The following is a 20,808-nucleotide window of genomic DNA, read 5'->3' as shown; positions in this document are numbered from 1 at the left end:
ATAATAAATAGGAGTAGAGGGATGGGACACACATCTTCTAGGAAAGGAAGGCTTTGAAATAATCTGGCCTGTTTTAATGGTAGGCCACAACCCACAAATGAACATCCCTTACCCAAGGAAAAGACAACCTCATTTCTTGCAGGAGCAGGCACAAATGAATCATATCTTGGCCAATATGGGCTCCTAAACATGAAACTTTTTGCAGTTAGTCTATGTCAGTTAGTCTATGTTTTTGTTGTTTGCAGTCATTCTTTAATAGCTGAGTTATTCAAATTGTGACAAGATTCTTCTATTCCTTTATTAAGTTCACAGAACTGATTATTGTTGAAACATTTAGAAGTTAAAAGACTTTTTTACCTGCCTGTTTCCCTTACTGCTTTTAGGCCTGGGTGCCTTTTAAAGGAATTAAGTGTTGTTCAGTAATTCTTTAGCTGACATTTTAAAAACAAAACAAGACACAAGTCAAAAAGGAGTAATATAAAGACAAAGCACTGAAAGCTGCTTGTGAAGCAGTCACATATGGTTTCCCAACCATGACAAATTTTCACCAGTGCCTAATGGTTTCAGATGCTGCTTTACATTCAACTTGCGGCAGTATTGTGAAGACTTTTCTTGACAAGCTCTGTCAGATTCTACCTATTAGAAGCTCAACAGGCAAAATGTGAGACATTCACCACTCAGAAGTCCTTCTTTTCCTAATAATAAAAGCTGATAAGTAATGCAGATATTCTTCTCTTCGCTGCTGGCTTACACTAGATCACTTGTTAGAATTACTATAGGAAGGAGCAGCTAAAATCATGTCTGCATTAAGAGCCTGGGAAATATATAATTTGTTTATCTAATAAGTGAAGTGGCATCCCAAAGTTAAGCAGCAAAACAGCCTGGTTATTCTGACTATAGCCATTGTCTGTCATTTCTGTAATAATTGTTCCAGCTTTTGAATTTGGGAACCCTGAGTAAGGAAAGCTGGATGCTGCTTGCCTTAGATAACACAGTGGTGCTAGAGGTTTGTGTTTTGTCAGATGGTTTCTTCAGTGAATGTGAATGCAAGTGAAGAACATTGATTTGAGCAGCATTCATTTACACAAGACTATTCTGACCCAGAAAATAGTCCTTCTCTACTTCAAAAACAAGCAACCTCCTGTCTCCAAAATCTACTCCATTACAGTCTGTGATGGCAGGTACGCTGTTACTTGCAAGGAAACAAACATCACTAACCTTCTCTGAGCTTATTTAATGGTGCCCAACAACTTCAAACAACTTTAGAGATCTCTCAACACCACCATACAACCTGGTAAAGAGCCTGTGTTTTGTCCAGTAACTCCCACTGAAATTGTCCTAGTAACAGACTAAGGGGAAACAAAGCAGGTGAAAATGATGGTTACAGGTTGTAAAGGACCGCCAGGAACGGAAGCAGGCAGAAGATAAAGGACACCTCCCAAAGGCCGTAGGTATAATACCTTAAACACACTTCAAATACAATACCCAGGTTGCTCTACAATCTTCTCACTCGTCACCATTTATTACTCAGGAAATGGCAAAGCTCATTGCTGTGTCTCCTTTATGCATAACACCCTGTTAACATCTGTTACAGACGTCAAAAGAGACTGTGCAACAGGTTTGAAATTATCTTTTAAAAACTTTGGTTTTGAAGGCAGTTACTGGAAAGGTCCAGGAGAAGGGATGTTTTCCAGAGGCTGGGCATCTGCCTGAAGAAACCGTGCCATAAACTTGCCCCGAACACACGCAAGGACAGAGATGTTCCCGGCCACTTAAAAATTTAAGCGAACTTCAGTGATGGTTTTCTTTTGTTTTTTGGTTTGTTTTGTTTTTTTTTTTCTAACTGGAAAAAATCCCATTTAAATGCTGCAGCCTAGAAATAACTCGCGTTCAGCACTAAAACCGACACCAACCTTGCAGGGAAGGCGCCGCTTGCTCGAGGCGAGGAGACGCTCCGGTGGGAGCGCTGAGAAGAACATGGCGGGAAGCAGCCCTGAGGAGAAGAGGGTGTCCCGTCACCTCATGGGGCCTGTGGAGAGGAGACCCCGGAGACGGGGGCTCCACCCTCAGCCGAGAGGGCCGGTCGCCGCAGAGGGTGTCCGCCACAGCCCCCGAGACGGCCGCTGGGGCGGGGCGGCAACAGCTGTGCCGCCCTCCCCGTGCGTGCCCCTCGCCGCGGCCCCGGCGACCCTCCTCGGCGGCACCAGAGCTGCCCGGTATTGGCGTGAGGAGCGGCGGGCGCGGGCGGAGGCGGGTGACCGGCGGCGCCACTGCGGGGGGTGCAGGCTGCGTTGAAGAGGCGGGCGGCTGCTGAGGGGAGGCGCGGTGTGAGCTCCCGGTCTCCGGCAGCGGTGCGAGGGACGGCGCTGAGGCGGCAGGCGGCCTGGATAGGGGAAGAGTGTTCGTGTGCGTAAGAGGGGCCGAGCCCGGTCCCTGTCACGGCGGAGACTCTGAGCCCTTGCACCCCACAGGGTCAGTGTCAGGCCAGCATGGGTGCCAACTCCTCATCATCTGTCGTGGACACCAACACCTCCTCGGCTGCCTCTGCGCTGGTGAGCAGCAGCACGTGGAGGGGCCGGGAGCCCTTCTCCATCTTCACCATCCTCATTCTGACCCTGCTGGTGCTCCTGACTGTGGCCACCTTTCTCTGGAACCTGCTGGTGCTGGCAACCATCCTGCGAGTGAAAGCTTTCCACCGGGTGCCCCACAATCTTGTGGCCTCCACAGCAGTGTCAGATGTGCTGGTGGCAGCCCTGGTGATGCCACTGAGCTTGGTGAAGGAGCTGTCAGCTGGGCGGCGGTGGCGGCTGGGACGGGCACTGTGCCTCGTGTGGGTCTGCTTCGACGTGCTGTGCTGCACGGCCAGCATCTGGAACGTGACCGCCATCGCCCTGGACCGCTACTGGTCCATCACCCGCCACCTGGAGTACACACTACTCACCCGCCGCCGCATCTCCAACGTTATGATCGCTCTCACCTGGGCGCTGTCCGCTGCCATCTCACTTGCCCCCCTTTTTGGCTGGGGGGAGACGTACAGCCCTGAGCAGGAGCGCTGCCAGGTCAGCCAAGAGCCCTCCTACACCATTCTCTCCACTGGCGGGGCTTTTTACCTGCCCCTATGCGTGGTGCTCTTTGTCTACTGGAAGATCTACAAGGCGGCCAAATTCCGTGTGCGGGGCCGCAGGAGGAACGCCGTGGTGCCCTTGCCCGAGGCTGCCCAGGTAAGCGTGGGGAACGGGAAAGAGAGTCCCCAGTGCTTCACCCAGGCACTTGGGCTTCTACTTCTCATCTGCTCCTAGTGGGCACCCGTGCATTGGTGGTTTCAGCACAGTGACTTGAGACATGTCATGGGGGTCTTGTGTGAGTTAGCTCTGTTACAGACTCCACATGAGCAGTTACTAGATAGTGAAAAAGCACCACTGCCAGAGAAGAGTTTTATTCTCATTTTTTTCTTAAGTGTGCCATAGGAGTAAGTGACAGGTGCGTTCACCTGTCTGGAGAGCCATTTAAAAGTCATGTCTTTAGTCTGAATTTGCTATTCCTTGGGGTTTTTCCTCTTTATGTTTTACAGTGTTAGTGGGGTAGACTGATACATAATCAGGTTCCTAGGTTGTGTACAGAGTAAATGCATACACATTTTTCAGCCAGCATGGCTATAGAAAAATGTGTATGCGTTTGTGTAGTATCTATCAGCGTCTGAGTAGATGTTAGCCAGCAAGTAAGACACTTTATGTACTTGGGCTAAATTACCTTGAATACTGGGGACATACTGCTCCCTACATAGTGTTGAAGCAATGAGCAATTGTTTCTATCGTAAAATTACCAGCTGTCTGAAAAACCATGTCCTCCTCCTTATCCCAGACATTGCCTGTAATCCCACAAAGCCCTCGTCATGTTCGAGGTTTCATTCATTTTGGGGATACAGCTAGTGGACAGGAAAGGGGTTGGAGTTGACCCCTTGTGTCCCATTAAGTCAAGTTCTCTGCATGATGACGCTGTGACCTATGTCATGTTGTCAGGGTGCTTGGTGCTTTACTCTCTGTAAACTGGTCTTTCTGTCACGTGCTCTTACTCCTACGTCTGGAAATGTTTCTTTACAGTATGTTTTTATGATTGCTTGTACTTGCTAAGTCCAGTTCCTGGACAAAACATGAGCTGCGTGGATGTTAGAGATACCTAAAGAGACATGGAATCCTTCTGTTCAGTTGGGGTTAATCCTGCCGTGTCACTCCTCTGCTGAATTCTTCTAACTTTGATTTGCACTCATGGTAAGAATCATGTTATTATGATCACAGATAAAAAGTCTGTGGGTTGTGTCCCCTGATTCTAGCAAAAGGTGACAGCACTGGCAATTATATGTGGTCAGACTTGCAGATTGGATTGTAATGTCTTGAGGACGTTTTTAATGTAAACTGATTTATGAAGCTGTCTTCCATGTAAAAGCACAAAATGTGTCAGATGAGGGTGTCTCCTCTAGTGGCATTCCTTTTTGTTCTTCGTATGGCCTTCATCCCCTGGTTTGCACCAAATTTCCAAGTTATTTTAAGTATGACTAATGTATTGCTTGGACTTAATCTTCCCAAGCACAAAAGCTAGCTGTGTATTTGTAGTGTTTTTTTGCATGTTTGATGTTTTACATACACACGTACTCATACAGGACTAGTTGCTTCCAATCTAAGATTCTGGGAAGCTAAATGAGCTGAGGCATTGCTGCTGAAGTTTTAGCCTATACAGAGACACGTTGTTGGTATGTCAGTTTATCAAGAAAGAGTCTGACTCCTAATTGTCATAGTTCTGTCTGCAAATCCCTTGTGTGAGCACAGCTAAGCTGGCAGGTGAGTGCTTTTTGCTGATGTAGTGTCTAGGAGGTAGTTTAGGCTGTCCTGACAAAAATGTTCCTGTGAGCTGAATCCCCATTTTGGAGGGATTGACATTGTAGCTGTTATTCCAACACCAGCAAATGCTCAAGCCAGTAGTTCATCTTTCTTGTACTGGCAGTGATAGACATGCTAACTTCTTTTATAACAGTGATTCTTGAATCTGCAATCAGTGTCTAGTGGCAACCTTCCCCATTGTCCCAGCAGCTTCATTTGCTGGCTTAAATAAAAAGACCTTTGTGATCCAGATGCAAACCTTTACTCCTCACCTAAAGGAAAAGGTGATGCCCAGCTGTACACGTGTGCATTAAATGAACCCATGAATCAAGGGAGCTGGCATTCCTGCCTCTGCAGTTTTCTTTCCTTAAAAGACAGAGTTACCAAGTTTTATCCTGATCTCATTTAAGCTTATAGGAACAGGATTTTTTTTGACATTAAAACACAAAGATGACATTGTCAGGGTATGTGGCAAACCTGATGAGGTGATGCATCTTTGCTGCACATGCAAGGGTTATTAGGCTGTCAGCATCAGCTCTATCCTCTCTTATGGGGTACATTCTGTTCCAGTTGTTTTGCCCATCAACTCACTCTAATTTTCCATTTCTTTCTCCCTTAATATCTCTCCTACCTCTGCTTTCTTTGCTGCCTTTCTTCTCTGAGAATGCTCACCTGTCATGCTTGGAACAGTTTTCTTCTGTCACTGTTACTCTGGATGCAATGTGCCCTCTGTGTCTATGTCAGTGTTCTCTCTGGGTGCCCTGTGCTAGTTGATCTGAGTAACATCAGAGGGGCTTTCAGCAGTCAATGCCAAAGGCTGGCGGTGCTTTCCAGGCTGGAGGTGAGGAGGAACAGCAGTAATCCCTGTTGGGAGAGACATCTGCGTTGCACTCGGGAATTAGCTGTCAGGTAGCGCTGAATTGGAACTGTGTGCCAGAACTGCAGTTTATGGCATGAAGTAGACCTGACAGTATAGCTGGTTGGTTCTAGCAAGTTACTATAAAGAGGACATGATGAGGTCATTTGCCCGTAGAAATGCCTTGAAGAAACCGATGCACCAAGTGGAACAATAATGACAGTACCTTCATGTTTTGTACAGTGCCTTCCAGCCAACAGAGCCAGGCACCAAAGTGCTTTGCAGGTTGTCACTGTGTATATATATGTATATATATACATATATATATGTATGCAAACACACACACATACAGGAAGGGCAACTGTCTCTGAGCTGAGAGTTGGCATATGTAAGTTATGTTTCTATGCTGTTACAGAGGTGCAGAATAGGATAGTTACGAAATAACTATTTTGAGTAATTTTTGGTTAAAATTTTATTTATGCTTTTGAAAAACACTTTTTGAAGTGTTAAAATCAGGTGAGAGACATGGACATGAAACATCTGAGGTGCTTCTAGTTTGAATGAGAGCTTGTTTCTTACTTTCTCTTGAAACAAAAAAAAAAGGCAGAATTGGGACCCTAAATAAGACTGGTTTTTGTAATTATGGAACTCCGTAAAAAGTGAGTTCTACAGTCAATACTGACATGAGTGAGCCTCGTAAAAAAACTAGTGACATACCATCACTGATAGATAGCTATACTCTGTCACACCTTGTTGACAGCAGGTAATGATTCTCTCCATAAGTAGTCCAATTGAAATAAATGAGACTGCTTGAAAAACAGCAGATCCTGCTGGATAGTGCCCTTTTAAATCAGTGAAGTCACTTGTAACGGGTTTTGCATGGCAAAACCAAGGATGGCAGAATCTGTACATCAGGATTATTTACATGTAGCAATTTCAAAGTCATGTGAAGAGTTAAAAATCAAGTTCTGTTGATGGCTGTGGGTTTTGATTGTTTGCTTGATTTTTCCTTTCTCCCCTCTTAAGTACCTTGTATAGTGTATGAGTAATTAAGCCTGGGCCAAACCTTTACCAGTTTTGTGAGACTCCTTCCCATTTTAGGTAGTATCAGGACCCAGAGCTCCAACATTGTAGTGCTGTTCTACACCTTGGCCTGCTGGCCTTTACCACCCATATGGACCATATGGGAGAGAAAACAGATTCTCCTCTGGAGGAGTTGCAGGCCTTCCTTTTGTTATTTCTGCCTATGACTGTATAAGTAGAGGAGATGGGTCAGGAAGCAAAGTGCAACTGCCCAGAAAACTGGGAGCAGATGATAGAATCATAGAATGGTTTGGGTTGAAAAGGACCTTAAGGATCATTGAGGTCCATGGGCCACAGGCAGGATCACCTTCCACTAGGTCAGGTTGCTCAAGGTTCTGTCCGACCTGGCCCTGAACACTTACAGAGATGGAGCATTCACAGCTTCTTGGGCAGCCTGTTCCAGTGCCTTACCACCCTGATGGTAAAGAATTTCTTCCTTATATCTAACCTAATCTCCCCTGTTTATGTTTGAACCCATTGCCCCTTGTCCTGTCACTACAGTCTCTCATGAATAGTCCCTCTCCAGCTTCCTTGATGTCAGATAGGAGAAAAGTGAGGCAGGAAGCAAAATGGCTAGCAGTTTCCTTGGAAAAATGCAGTTACTCCTGCTTACAGCAATAGAAAATGCTGTGACAGAAAGCAGGTGTTCTCTTCCCTATCAAATGTACTGTTTGTCATATTGCTGGAGCATCCAAGAAAGTGTAGGCATTCCTATGTTTTGATCCTTTGCTGTGCATTTCATTTTCTTGTGTTCTTGTTTCAAGTTTGCCAAAGCTACACTGAGGTAGGAACCATCTCTGCTGAATCACATGGTAATCCACAAAACTCTGAACTTGTAGTCAGATTTGATTGATGTTTATCACCTTTACTGTTCTGTTATTGGAAACTCTGGAGGTACAGTACAAACACATGCACAGTACCTGATATGAAGGATCATTAACAACAATCTTTAAAGCTATAAGGAACACTTTAAATCAAGGGATTTCATCAGAACTCCGTGGTGGCATATTTTTTATAACTTTGTTAGGAACACAGGAATTGGGAGCAAATGGCTCTAGGAACATACAGCCATTCAGTAGCAGTAATTTACTGGGAGGAAACAAATGGCAGAAGTGGCATTGAACAATAATTGCTGATCAATCTATAGAAGAATGAATTCTGAAACTAACCCAGAATTCCTTTCTGTCTGTGGAATAATTTGTCCTTGAGAGCTCTTTCCCTTCATTTAACTCTTTATGATACTCTGACTGGAAAGTGGTCATCTCTGCACTTCTCAGAGCCTGTTGCTCTTGGAGCAAGTCCTGCAAAGGACTACTAGAATGATTAAGGGCTTGGAGCTTCTCTCATATGAGAAAAGGCTGAGGGAGCTGGGCCTGTTCAGCCCGAACAAGAGAAGGCCCAGAGTGTACAGATACTTACACACTTACAGTGTGTGTAAATATCCTAAGAGAAGGTGTCAAGAGGATGAGGCCAGACTCTTCTTGGTGGTACCAGACAACAGGACAAGAGGCAGTGAGTAGAAAATGAAACTTGAGGTTCCACCTGAACTGTGAGGGTGATTGAGTGCTGGAATAGGTCACCCAGAAAGGTTGTGGAGTCTCCTTCCTTCTCTGGAGATACACAAGAGCTGTCTGGACATGATCCTGAGCAATGTGCTCTAGGTGATCTGGCTTCAACCATTCTGTGGTTCTGTGAAATAGCTGATGTAATGAATTCAGAACCTAATTCTGGCCTCAGAATAGCAGTCTTTTCATACCAGCTTTTTTCCCCACTGCTCATGACTTGTAGCACTCCAGGAATAGAGCCTGGGTGGATGTAAGGAAATCTGTGCCCAAGGCATAGTGTGTTGCTAGTGACTGAGTGAGAACAGTGTGCAACGCTGTGCAGAGATGCTCGTATAAGAGAGATGTGCCCAGTGTAAACTAAGACATCTTAACAGATTGTTTTAATTTGCAGTCTGCAGTCGCCTTTTCCCCTGTCGCAGCCTGCTCACTAGTGCTCATCAATAGGCCCAAAATGGAGGTAAAGGGCTGGGCTTGTCCTTTGTTCCATGTGGCACAGCAATAACAGTCAGATATCTTGACTAACAACTACATAGTCTTTTTGGCTTGTGCTCATGTTCAGACAATGCCAAACTGCAGTGGATTGCCTCATGCCTGCATGAGGGGAGGAATCCCTGAGCATGGGTCCCGTGCCAGCACTGTGTACCTCAACAGTGTTTGCCTACAGTAGGTTAATTTACTTTCAGTATACTTTTTGTGGGCTGGTTTATGACAAACAGTCTTGACAATTTGGTCCTAGGGGCTGATAGTTATTAGAATCACAGAATCCTAAGGGTTGGAAGGGACCTCAAAAGATCATCTAGTCCAATCCTCCTGCAAGAGCAGGGAAACCTAGAGTACATCACACAGGAACTTGTCCAGGCGGGCCTTGAATATCTCCAACGTAGGAGACTCCACAACCCCCCTGGGCAACCTGTTCCAGTGCTCTGTCACTCTCACAGGAAAGAAATTTTTCTTGATGCTCACATGGAACCTCCTATGCTCCAGTTTACACCCATTGCCCCTTGTCCTATCACTGGACATCACTGAAAAAAACCTAGCTCCATCATCCTGACACTCACCCTTGACATATTTGTAAACATTGATGAGGTCACCCCTCAGTCTCCTCCAAGCTAAAGAGACCCAGCTCCCTCAGCCTCTCCTCATAAGGGAGATGTTCCATTCCCTTAATCATCTTTGTGGCTCTGCGCTGGACTCTCTCCAGCAGCTCCCTGTCCTTCTTGAACTGAGGGGCCCAGAACTGGACACAATATTCCAGATGCGGCCTCACCAAGGCAGAATAGAGGGGGAGGAGAACCTCTCTTGACCTACTAACCACACCCTTTCTAATGCACCCTAGGATGCCATTGGCCTTCTTGGCCACAAGGGCACAGTGTTGGCTCATGGTCATCCTCCTATCCACCAGGACCACCAGGTCCCTTTCCCCTTCACTACTGTCCAGCAGGTCAACCCCCAACCTGTACTGGTGCATGGGGTTGTTCTTCCCCTTGTTGAATTTCATCAAGTTCCTCTCCGCCCAACTCTCCAGCCTGTCCAGGTCTTGCTGAATGGCAGCACAGCCCTCTGGTGTGTCAGCCACTCCTCCCAGTTTAGTATCATCAGCAAACTTGATGAGGGTACATTCAGTTCCCTCATCCAGGTCATTGATGAAAATATTAAACAGCACCGACCCCTGAGGGACTCCACTAGTCACAGACCTCCAGCTAGATTCTGCCCCATTGACCACAACTCTCTGCCTTCTTCCTTCCAACCAGTTCTTGATCCACCTCACCACCTGATCATGAAGCCCACACTTCCTTAGCTTATCTATGAGGATGCTGTGGGAGACGGTATCAAATGCCTTACTGAAATCAAGAGAAACCACATCTACTGCTCTACCATCATCCATCCACCTAGTTACTTGCTCATAGAAGGCTATAAGGTTGGTCAAACATGACTTCCCCTTGGTAAAGCCATGTTGGCTGCTCTTAATGACCCCCTAATCCTTGATATGTCTAGAGATGGTGTCAAGAATAAGTTGTTCCATCACCTTTCCAGGGATGGAGGTAAGGCTGACCGGTCTATAATTACCCGGGTCCTCCTTCTTGCCCTTCTTATAGACCGGCGTGACATTTGCCATCCTCCAATCCTCAGGCACCTCACCTGTTTCCCACGACTTACCAAAGATGATGGAGAGTGGCTCGGCAATGACCTCCGCCAGCACCCGTGGGTGTATTCCATCTGGGCCCATCGATTTATAGATGTCCAGATTACTTAACTGATCCCTAACCCAATCCTCATCTACCAAAGCAAACTCCTCCTTTATCCTGACTCCTTCCGGGGCTATAGGAATCTGGGTCCCCCGGGGAGAGTCTGCAGGAGTAAAGACAGAGGCAAAGAAGGCATCCAACACCTCTGCCTTCTTTATATCCTCTGTCTCCAGGGCACCCACCTCATTCAGCAGTGGGCCTATACTGCTTCTTGTGTTAGTTTTATTCGCTATGTATTTGAAGAAGTCCTTTCTATTGTCCTTGACCCGACTTGCAGATTTAAGTTCCAAGGAGGCCTTAGCTGTCCTAATTGCTTCCCTACATCCTCTAACAGCTGTCCTATATTCCTCCCAAGTGGCCAGCCCCTCCTTCCATAATCCATAGATTCTCTTTTTCCGTATGAGTTTGCCCAGCAGCTCCTTGTTTAACTATGCTGGTCTCCTGGCTCCCCTACTTGACTTCCTACCCATTGGGACACTCTGATCCTGAGCTTTGAAGCAGTGGTTCTTGAATGCTGACCAACTATCTTGAGACCCTTTACCACCTAGTACCCTTTGCCATGATACTTCCCTTAGCAATTGATTGAAGAGGCCAAAGTTGGCCCTTTGGAAATCCAGAATTGTGGCCTTTCTAGGTATTCTATTCCTCCCACACAGGATCCTAAACTCCGCCATCTCATGGTCACTGCAGCCAGGCTGCCATTGACCGTCACTACTTCAACCAGACCCTCCTTGTTGGTGAGTACCAGATCCAGAAGCACTCCTCTCCTAGTTGGTTCGTCCACCATTTGCATAAAGAAGTTATCATCAATGCACTGGAGGAACCTCCTAGACTGTGAGTGAGTGGCTGTGTAAGTCTTCCAGCAAATGTCAGGGTAGTTAAAATCCCCCATAAGGACCAAGGCATGTAGTCGTGAAGCTGCTTTCAATTGCCTGTAGAAAGCCTCATCAACTCCTTCATCCTGATCAGGAGGTCTGTAATAGACCCCCACAACTGTGCCACCTGTACCAGCCTGTCCCTTAATTCACACCCACAGACTTTCCACTTGCTCCTCATCTGTCCCTGGACAGAACTCAATACATTCTAGTCGCTCTTTCACATAAAGAGCAACTCCACCACCTTGCTTTGCTGATCTATCTTTCCTAAAAAGGACATAGCCATCCATAACCACATTCCAGTCATGTGAGCTGTCCCACCATGTCTCTGTAATTGCCACCAGGTCATAACCTTTAGACCGCACACAGACTTCTAACTCCTGTTTATTCCCCATGCTGCGTGCATTGGTGTACAGGCATTTCAGGGAGCGAGGTGAGCACGCTAGTGGCACCCTTGGAAGGCGGGAGGCCTTCTGGTCTTCATTCATACTAGAACATTGCCCCACTAGTTCAAACCCAGCTACAACCCCCTCGCACTTCGAATCTAACCTAGAGCTCTGTGAGTGAGCTCTACTAACTCTTGCCCAGGTACCCTTTTTCCCCCTGCAGGACAGGGATTAAACAACTACCCTTTCCCTCAAATGAAACAATAGATTGAGAGTTCTCCCTAGTCTGCCATTCTTCAAGCCCTAGCATGTTTCTCTTGGGCTTGTCCCCAACAGGCCCAGTTATCTCCCCTTCCCCCTTCCTACCTAGTTTAAAGCCCTGTCAATGAGCCCTGCTAACTCCTGCCCCAGAAACCTTTTCCCCCTCTGGGACTGATGTATCCCACCTGCCACCAGCAAACCAGGTGTCTCATATAGCAGCCTATGATTGAAAAACCCAAACCCCTGCCTTTGGCACCAGTCCCATAGCCATACATTAATCTGCAGTCTCTTCCTATTTATCTCTTCACCTTTGCCTGTAACAGGTATGGAGGCAAACACCACTTGCGCTCCAGACCCTCTAACCAGCTGTCCCATGGCCCTGAAGTCTCTCTTCATTGCCCTTGCCCTGCTTGTAATACTTTCATCACTGCCAACCTGAAAAACCAGCAGCGGATAGCAGTCAGAGGGCTGCACCAGATCAGAGAATTTCCTTTTAACATCTCCAATCCGAGCCCCAGGTAGGCAGCAGACTTCCCTGTGGGATGGATCACGTCGACAAATGGGCCCTTCTGTTCCCCTCAGAAGGGAGTCACCCACCACCTTTCTTCTTCTTTGAGGAAGTTCTAAGGCATGGGGGTGAGTGATAAGCCCTAGGTGACTCACTAGATGGATCTACCCCTCCATCTCCATCTACCTGGCCCTGTAGTTCCAAGACCTCATACCTGTTACTCAAGGGCAACTGCGAGGAAGGAAGGGATTGTGAGGGTTTTCGGTTACCTCTCTGAGGAGGGACCTCCCTCCATACTTCCTTGTCCCTTAAGTTTACTCCTTCTATCTGATTGTAGGAGGGAAGGGGATCTATCACTTGTTCAACCACTTCCCTCTGCCCTTGCCTTAGGCTGTGGCTCCACCAATCAATTTCACTTTCACACTCTCTGATAGCTCTCAGCCTTTCTACCTCCTCCCTCAGTTCAACCACCTGCTTTAGCAGGTCATCTACTTGCTGACACTGCACACAAGCGGTGTCACTGGCTCTCTCCAGTACAAGTGCCAGGCTCAGGCATTCACTGCAGCCAGAGACCTGCACAGCCGCATGTCTGCAGGAAGGCTCAGCCTGGGTACCCACGTTATTCCTCACTACAGGTTTTGATCGAGTGGTGACCATGATCCCTCTGGTCGATCGGTCCGTCTACGTCTCTCCGCACAAGCAAGCAGTCCTTCCTCCTCCTGCGCTCCAGGCGAGTCCTCTTGATCAGGCGGTCGCCCGACTCGCCTGCCCGCGCAAACTGCTCTGTTTGCCGCCTCGCCGCGCTCCCGGTCGCTCGGGCTCCCTGTGCAGGTTTTTAACCGCCCGCAGCTGCCGCCGAGCCTGCTGCCTCTGCCCCGGTGAGTCACTGCTCGCGAGAGCTGAGCTGCCGGCTCCTGGGCAAGTCCTGTTGAGGACTTGAGGCTCCCTCCTCAATGGCTTTTGTCGCTCTGAGTTGAGGCTCTTGGACGCTGATCTCTCCCCGCTCCACTCCAGTGTTTCAGGCGTCCTCTCTCAATCTACTCACCTCAGCAATTGACCGAAAGAAGAATAATCTTGCACCAGCCAGGCCAAGAACGTGAGTCAAGTCTGCTGGAAATCATAGAGTGAGCAATAAAGAAAATTTAAAAAATTGAAATTATAATGAAAGTTTGGATTTGCTCAGTTTTGCAGTTTGCATTCATAGAATCAACTATGTTGGAAAAGATATTTAAGATAATCAAGTCCAACCTTGGCAGGACTGCCAAGACCTTGTCACAAAGGGTCTCATCTACATGGTTTTTGAGCACTTCCAGGAATGGTGATTCTATCACTTGACTGAGCAGCCTGTTCCAATGCCTGATCATCCTCTCAGTGAGGAAGTTGTTTCTAATATCCAGTCTAAACCTCCCCTGGCACAGCTTAAGACCATTACCTCTTGTCCTATCGCTTATTACTCGGGAAAAGAGACCAGCACCTCCCCTCTCTATCCCCCATTCAGATAGCTGTAGAGAGCGACAAGGTCTCCCCGATTCTTCTCTTCTCCAGACTGAACAACCCCAGTGCCCTCAGTGTTTCTAGTAAGACTTACACTCCAGACACCAGCTTTATAGCCTTTCTAAACTGATGCATATCAATGCATATTTTCTGATATGAACAGCACTTAAGATTAAATCTGTGTTTAACTTCAAAAATCTAGTTAACTTGTTCCTTGAGGAATCTGTCTCCACAGCAGGGATGAGATGCTAGCAGTCCTGTAGTAGCTGAGGAGTTGAGGCAGGGAGGAGCACAGAACTGCAAAGCTGGCACATTAACAGGGGTGTTGTGCACAGGAGTGCTGAGCACAGGGTCCCACTAGAAATCCTCTGTGAAGTCTGATCCCTTTTGGGGTAGTGCAAGCCAGGAGCAGCTGGCCAGCGGTTCGCAGGTCTGCCAAGTGGCTGGGCACATGCCAGGGCTGGCACTTGGAACAGTACCCCATGTTGGGAATGACCAAGAGGCAGGTGTCATGGTGGGTGAGCCTGATGGTAAGCCAACTGAGCGAGGGTTGTTCACAGCATGTGTGGCTGTCCAGTTAGAAACAACGTAGGGGGTGAGCATTAGATACTGATCATGGAAAGCTGAGCTTTCTTGCAGCTTCCACAGTTTACATGATTGTTCAAGGCACAGGCTGAAGGACCTTGCTGAGTAGGGACACTAATTGCCTTTTTAAGATCATGCTATGTGTCCTTTTCAAAGGATTTCTTATGGAAAATTAAAGCAAAATATCTCCAGTCTGCCAGGGATATTTACGCAGTTTATTTAACGGAAGGTTCAATGAGAGATCCCAGTATTTTTCCTAAAGCACCAGGCTGCTATTTGCACTTTATTATTACTGTTACTACAACATTATTCAGAATTCCCAGATAGAACTAGTGAAAAAATAATTGTGGAAAAAAAAAAATTTATTACAACAGAAAAAGTAGAAATTCTGTAGATAGGCAGTTGACTACGGTCTTGTAATTTACCAAAAATACCAGGATCTATTTTCACTTGCTGTTTAGTATTCAGAGGCCTGATCTAACAACCAGTGGTTTGTGAAAACTTCTCTGATTTCAGTAGGTAGCTTGGCCAGGCTGTAAATACACGTTCTATTAGGAAAAACACCTAAAGACTGTTGTATCTTCTATAAAAATAAATTAAATGACTTTTTCCTGTAATACATAATTAGGTGATAAAAGAGTTGCTACTAGTAAATTCTGCAGTTCAGTTACAAGCCTTCTAAAACCTTATGTACCAAAAAGGCTCCAATTTGATATGGCACACTGCAAGCTCTATCTTCTGAGTAAGAGTTGAAGGTTAAATGTAGTGCCAAACCATGCCCAGTGCTAGTGACAAAGTCCTTTGTATGGCTCTTCCCAAGAGGCATACTTATGTAGCTATTCCTCAGGGCTAAAACATAATCTTTCAGGGTTGCTTGTCACAAATTCGTCCTCGTGTTATACATTCATCCCTTTTGCAGAGTGTGATTAAGGATGTGCAGAGCAAGTCTTTCTGGAGACAAATGGTGTGATCCTTGCTACATGAGGGGTGTCCCATTTTAATTGTCAGGACAGATGTGATTTTCATTTTCCTCCATTATTTTCCTGCACCCATAATCTGCTGCTGATACATTTTGCAGCCGTGTCTCATGTCTGAGGGTGAAGACAGGGATATCCATCTTGAAGAGTGATTGTTCAGCCTTTGCCAGTGCTTCCCTTTCCCTGAGTTGCTATGCTAATATCAAATAGAAGCCCTCCATCTATTATAAAGCTTGTATAAAGGTGGCACATACATGTGGAATATGTAGCTGATTTAACAACAAACTGTCTTTGGAGTGATGACAAAGTCTTGCAGTGTCTGTGTATTATCACTCAGGCAAATTTCAGAGCCTCAGATTGTATCCTTAAACTGGTTATTTTATTGCACTGTCTCCATAACTGAAGCAAGTAGCAGAACTTTAAACTCGCAGATACTTTAATCTTCAAATTAAAATCATAAGGAAGTATCTTTTTCTGGTTAGACTCTGAGCACGGAATAACTTGTGCCCAGAACCTGCTTTCCCCAGCCCCACTGCCACCTGGAGCACTAGGCTGTATTCACTGCACAGATTAATGAATTGCCCTCAGTGACAGAGGACAAGAAGCATCATCAGCAGCCTGGAGTAGCTGAAGTTTTCTCCTCGCTTGTGTAACTTCTGCTCAAGCCAGAGTTTGAACTAAAGGTGCCTGAAACCATGTTTTTCTGGCAATAGAATATGTTTTTTTTGTCAGAATACAGACTAGATCTGAGTGAAATAGAGGACAGGTGACAGAACAGGAAAAAGAAGGACCAGAAAATGCTGCTTTCCAGCAAAGCTTTTTGTTGATTACTACTAGAGTATTTTAGGAGCTAATTCAAAATGGTGGCACAGGGCCTGAGGGTGCATCATTGCAGGTGTATCCTTATGCTTCCATTGTCATATACTGTGTTGGCATTGACCAGGCAGCATCAGGTGCGATCTGTCACTCTCCCCAAGGGAGAAGTGCCTGTGATGAGATAGCCTCTGTCAAGAAGGAGCAGAAGACACCCACCTTCTGTTTTTCATAAGGGACTCTTCTTGATGGGTTTACTTTTCCAAAGTATTCAGTTTTATTTCAGGCATTTATGGTATTTTTTCTTTAGGGGGTAATGGACTATTGGTATTTTCCAAAGATAAGACACATTTCTTAAAACTTTCCTTTAATTGAAATCCTGTTCTTTCATTTAAAAAGTTCTGATGGAAAAAAAATCCTGCAGATTTAGCCTAGTTTGTTGCGGTATGCTTTGTCCCTTCTGCAGAACAAGTGATAGTGCCAAGCTCCTGCACCCGCCAGAGGTGGGATTCTGAGCTGTGTGTCCAGGCAGTTAGGCTAAATAGCCTTAAGAGCAGGCATATGTGGCAGGTCCCTTCCTAATACCATAGGCAAGTGAACCAAAGGGCCTGCATGAAATGAAATTAATTTATGATTTAGGCCTGAGAAATCCTAAAGGTCATGTAGCAGCATCAGAGTCCAGGTTAGAGATGGGCAGAAGGCACTTGCCTTTGTTGCCTTTGTCAGCCTTCCTTACCACCCTTATTTCCCACTAGTTACCAAGGCATCCAGTAAAGTAAACTGAGAAAGAATGCCCACAACACATAATGGCATTGGCTACTTAATTTTATTTAGTATTGTCAGTCACACTCAGAAGGTCTTCCAATGTAATGAGAAGTCTGGTAATTTTGGCACTCTGGGGCATTTTCTTTCTTTGAGCATGGAAGGAAGGGAGTTGGAGCCTTTAGTGGTAGGTGCACAGATGTCATGCTGTCATTTAAAAGTAATAGTTCACTCAAACAAACTGTCTTGGTAAGAATCTGTGTTTGCTTTTGTTTTGAGGTGAAGGAAGCTTCACATGAACCACAGATGGTGTTTACAGCTCGTCATGCAACTATCACTTTCCAGACAGATGGAGAAACATGGAGAGAACAAAAAGAGAAAAAGGCAGCTCTGATGGTTGGCATCTTAATTGGAGTTTTTGTGTTGTGCTGGATCCCTTTCTTTATTACAGAATTAATAAGTCCCCTCTGTTCCTGCAACATCCCAGCCATCTGGAAAAGCATCTTTCTTTGGCTTGGCTATTCCAATTCTTTCTTTAATCCTCTCATTTATACGGCATTTAACAAAAATTACAACAGTGCCTTCAAGAACCTTTTTGTAAAGCAGAGATAAAACGGGAAACAGAGTAGAAAATTATTCTTTTCTTGCACAATACAGAGATTTCTTGAGGGAAATGTGTGTGATGGGTACAGTTTTCATGCACAAGAGCTACCTGAGGGCATTTAGGAACAATCAAAAAGAAGATGGAAGATACTTGGATATAAATCTACTGTCAGTTTACTGTTCCCTCCTGGAAATACATACATATATCCTGCTCCAGGGACTGGCAAATAAGATTGAAGCAGTGAATACCTCCTGTCTGCTCTTGGAATCAACACGTTATGGTCTGCGAGTGAACCACTGTCTGTGTCTAATACCATGACTGTCAAATCTAACTGGACTGATCTCATCTAACCAGCTACAGGTGCCATTCTGTAGCACTCTCTTCATTAGCAGAGGCACCAGTGGGAACTGCTAATTGAGCAGTACTGAGATGTTTGTGATATGGGCAAGATGCCAGCTTCATTTCTGAGATTTATTTGGAAGGGAATAAATATGCTGTATTCAATCAGTTGCTGAATTGATGTGAAATTAAAATGGATGAACAAGCAGCTCAGAAACACACCCTAGTATGACTGAAGGGCTGTGTGTTCTCTAGCAAGCAACAGTCCTTGAAGGGAAGTCTCAGTGAAATACAGGACACCTATGTATGTTCCCTGGGGTCACATGAAACTTTAGAGCCAAGTGTAAAATTATTCAGAGCTACTGGAAGTGTACTCTCACTGCTTGCACAGGAGAACCTAGCATGGAGTGTTCACCTGCAGTGTACTCTCTCACTCTGCAGGGCTCAGGCTCTCCCTGTTTTCTTCAACCTAGGGGAGCTCCAGGCAGACACCTGATACCACTGAGTGAAGCGGGACTGTCTGTGTTATTGTTTCATGCTACCATAAAACTAAGTCTGCACCTGTATTACAAACACCAAACGTGTTCAATCATCAGGTTTGCTGGCAGCACCATGTGGCTGCTTGGCAGGAGTCAGTATCACCTGTACTGCACTGTCTGGGGTCCTTGCACTGTAAATGTTGTGCCCATCACCCTACTGAGAAGTGCACAATATGTAAGCTTGCATCACCTGCCTCCTGCTATAAGAAAGGTCTTGATGCCATCAGCTCTAACTGACTCCAGAAAGCCTAGTGACTCAAAATCAAGCCATAAATTGTTTTTCCACGATCTCACACTCATGTCCCAGCAATATATACATAAATAAATTAAAAGATAAGTATTTCCATGTATACTGGAACCCAGTCTCTCTGTTTGTTTGGGTTTTGTTTCCTCCCCTTACCTGAGAAGGGCTGCTGAGTATTTCTATTGTGGCAGCTTTTTACAGACATGGAGTCCCAGACCCTCTCCCATCTCCGGCTAAAGCTGGTTTAGCTACTGTAAGGACAAAACATTGTAGCGCTACTAATGGGGCTCTGCAGTATCACAACTAGTTTTGAAGTTGAGGTTTAACCTTTTGCACTGCCATATTCTGCCAGTTTTGTGTTTGCTGCTGCTTAAATAACCCTTTGATCCAAAGCGTACCCTCAGGCAGACAATGCAGAACTGCAGAGAATGACTAGAAATCATGAATTTCAGCTCCATCAACATACACCACTGGCATCTTGAGCTCACTGTAGTGTATCACACTCAGCCTCATCTCTGACAGTTACCAACCTAACGGGCATCGCATCAATGAGAGGGCTGATCACGAGGCTCCTACCAAAGTCTTGGTATCCTGGCAGTCCCTCACAGGCAGCAGCAGCCAGGTGAACTTCCATCAGCTAGGGACTGATGCATTTAACAGCCATGCCAGAGAGGTAGAGCAAGTAGCTTTTGTATTCTGAAAAACAAAAAAATCATGCAGCCTTTACTTGCTTAACTTTAAAGCAGGGATTACTACAGTGTAGCCTAAAGTGATTATTTACTTGGTGATGTCATACTGAGTTTTGAGTCAGATACATGAGCAACTTCGATCTGTGGAAGTTCCAGCTCCTTTCTGAACAAGTAATTTAAACAGATGCCCTCAAAGTACATGTTCCTCCAGTTCCTGTAGAGAACCACTCTCACTGGTCTCACTAACACGAGCATAGTGAGAGTAGGCACTGCTGTACTTCACACTCTGCTGTGCGTGTGTAGCCACAGCCACCTGTGCATCTTAGGTCCTTGCAGAGGATGTTTCTTTCAATTTCCATGGAAATTGAGAAATTTCAGTAACAGGATTTCAGATGTTAGATAGTGGATCAGACTTTTAAATTTCAACTTAAATAACTTCTTCCCTTTTAAATCCCTATTTCTCTATATATTAGGGAAACAGCAACAGTTCAAAGTACTGGTTGGAGGCTTAATTAAACCGGAAGACACATATGTAGGAGTTTAGAAGTTACTAAAACCTGCAGGCCTTCTTCAGAACCATTAACGAATTTTTCAAGTGAATTGGATTTTTCATGCAAGACAGACATGTCCCCAAAAGCCTAAAAATCCAAATGGATGACAGGGAAGGAGAAAATGAAGTCATCTTAAACTTGTTCTTGAAAAGCACACAAATCTCCTGCACGTGGCCACTCCTGAAGTTTCCAATAATTATGCTTTGGCCAAATTTTAGTGTGTGTACCCCATCTGCCTGGTAAGACTTGCATGCAAACCTCGTACCATCCCTACTACACTGTAGTTAAGGCCCATCACATTCTGTGCATGCAGCAGCATTGATACTTCTTCCAACTATACCTGCCAGCTGACTGGAGGAACCCTTCCAAGAAGGGACACAGATTTTGAAGGCAGATTTTACCATGGCTTGACATCTGGGACTTGAGAAAACACCATAAAGCCAGAAGGCTGCTATGCACTTTGGTGTAGCTCCATGCTTGCACTGGTGTTAACAGAAATGCTGAAGGTGCAGCAGGGCTGTCTCCAGCTACCTTCAAAACTGGTAGAAGGGCTACTG

General features: G+C 45.6%; 1 protein-coding gene across 1 annotated transcript; it reads left to right on the top strand.

Moving 5' to 3' along the window:
- Positions 1-1,977: 1,977 nt before the first annotated feature.
- On the top strand, positions 1,978-19,117 carry LOC133270401 (5-hydroxytryptamine receptor 5A-like). Its single transcript, XM_061455622.1, has 3 exons — positions 1,978-2,224; positions 2,416-3,221; positions 17,565-19,117. Exons 1-3 carry the CDS (start codon positions 1,978-1,980, stop codon positions 17,895-17,897), a joined length of 1,386 nt encoding a protein of 461 aa, XP_061311606.1. The 3' UTR covers positions 17,898-19,117.
- Positions 19,118-20,808: the final 1,691 nt, after the last annotated feature.

The sequence above is a fragment of the Pezoporus flaviventris genome, unplaced genomic scaffold, assembly GCF_033815535.1.
Source record: "Pezoporus flaviventris isolate CSIRO_AGI_PZ_B2104156 unplaced genomic scaffold, CSIRO_AGI_Pfla_v1 ptg000001l, whole genome shotgun sequence".
NCBI lineage: Eukaryota > Metazoa > Chordata > Aves > Psittaciformes > Psittacidae > Pezoporus > Pezoporus flaviventris.
The sequence above is the reverse complement of the archived record's forward strand: the minus strand, read 5'-3'. Positions and strand labels throughout refer to the sequence as shown.

Excerpts from the sequence above, each read along its gene's own strand:
- LOC133270401 (XM_061455622.1), top strand. The coding sequence starts at position 1,978 with ATGGCGGGAAGCAGCCCTGAGGAGAAGAGGGTGTCCCGTCACCTCATG. Across the intron at positions 2,225-2,415 it reads CAGAGCTGCCCGGTATTGGC|AGGGGCCGAGCCCGGTCCCT; the intron begins GTGAGGAGCGGC and ends CGTGTGCGTAAG. Across the intron at positions 3,222-17,564 it reads CCTTGCCCGAGGCTGCCCAG|GTGAAGGAAGCTTCACATGA; the intron begins GTAAGCGTGGGG and ends TTTTGTTTTGAG.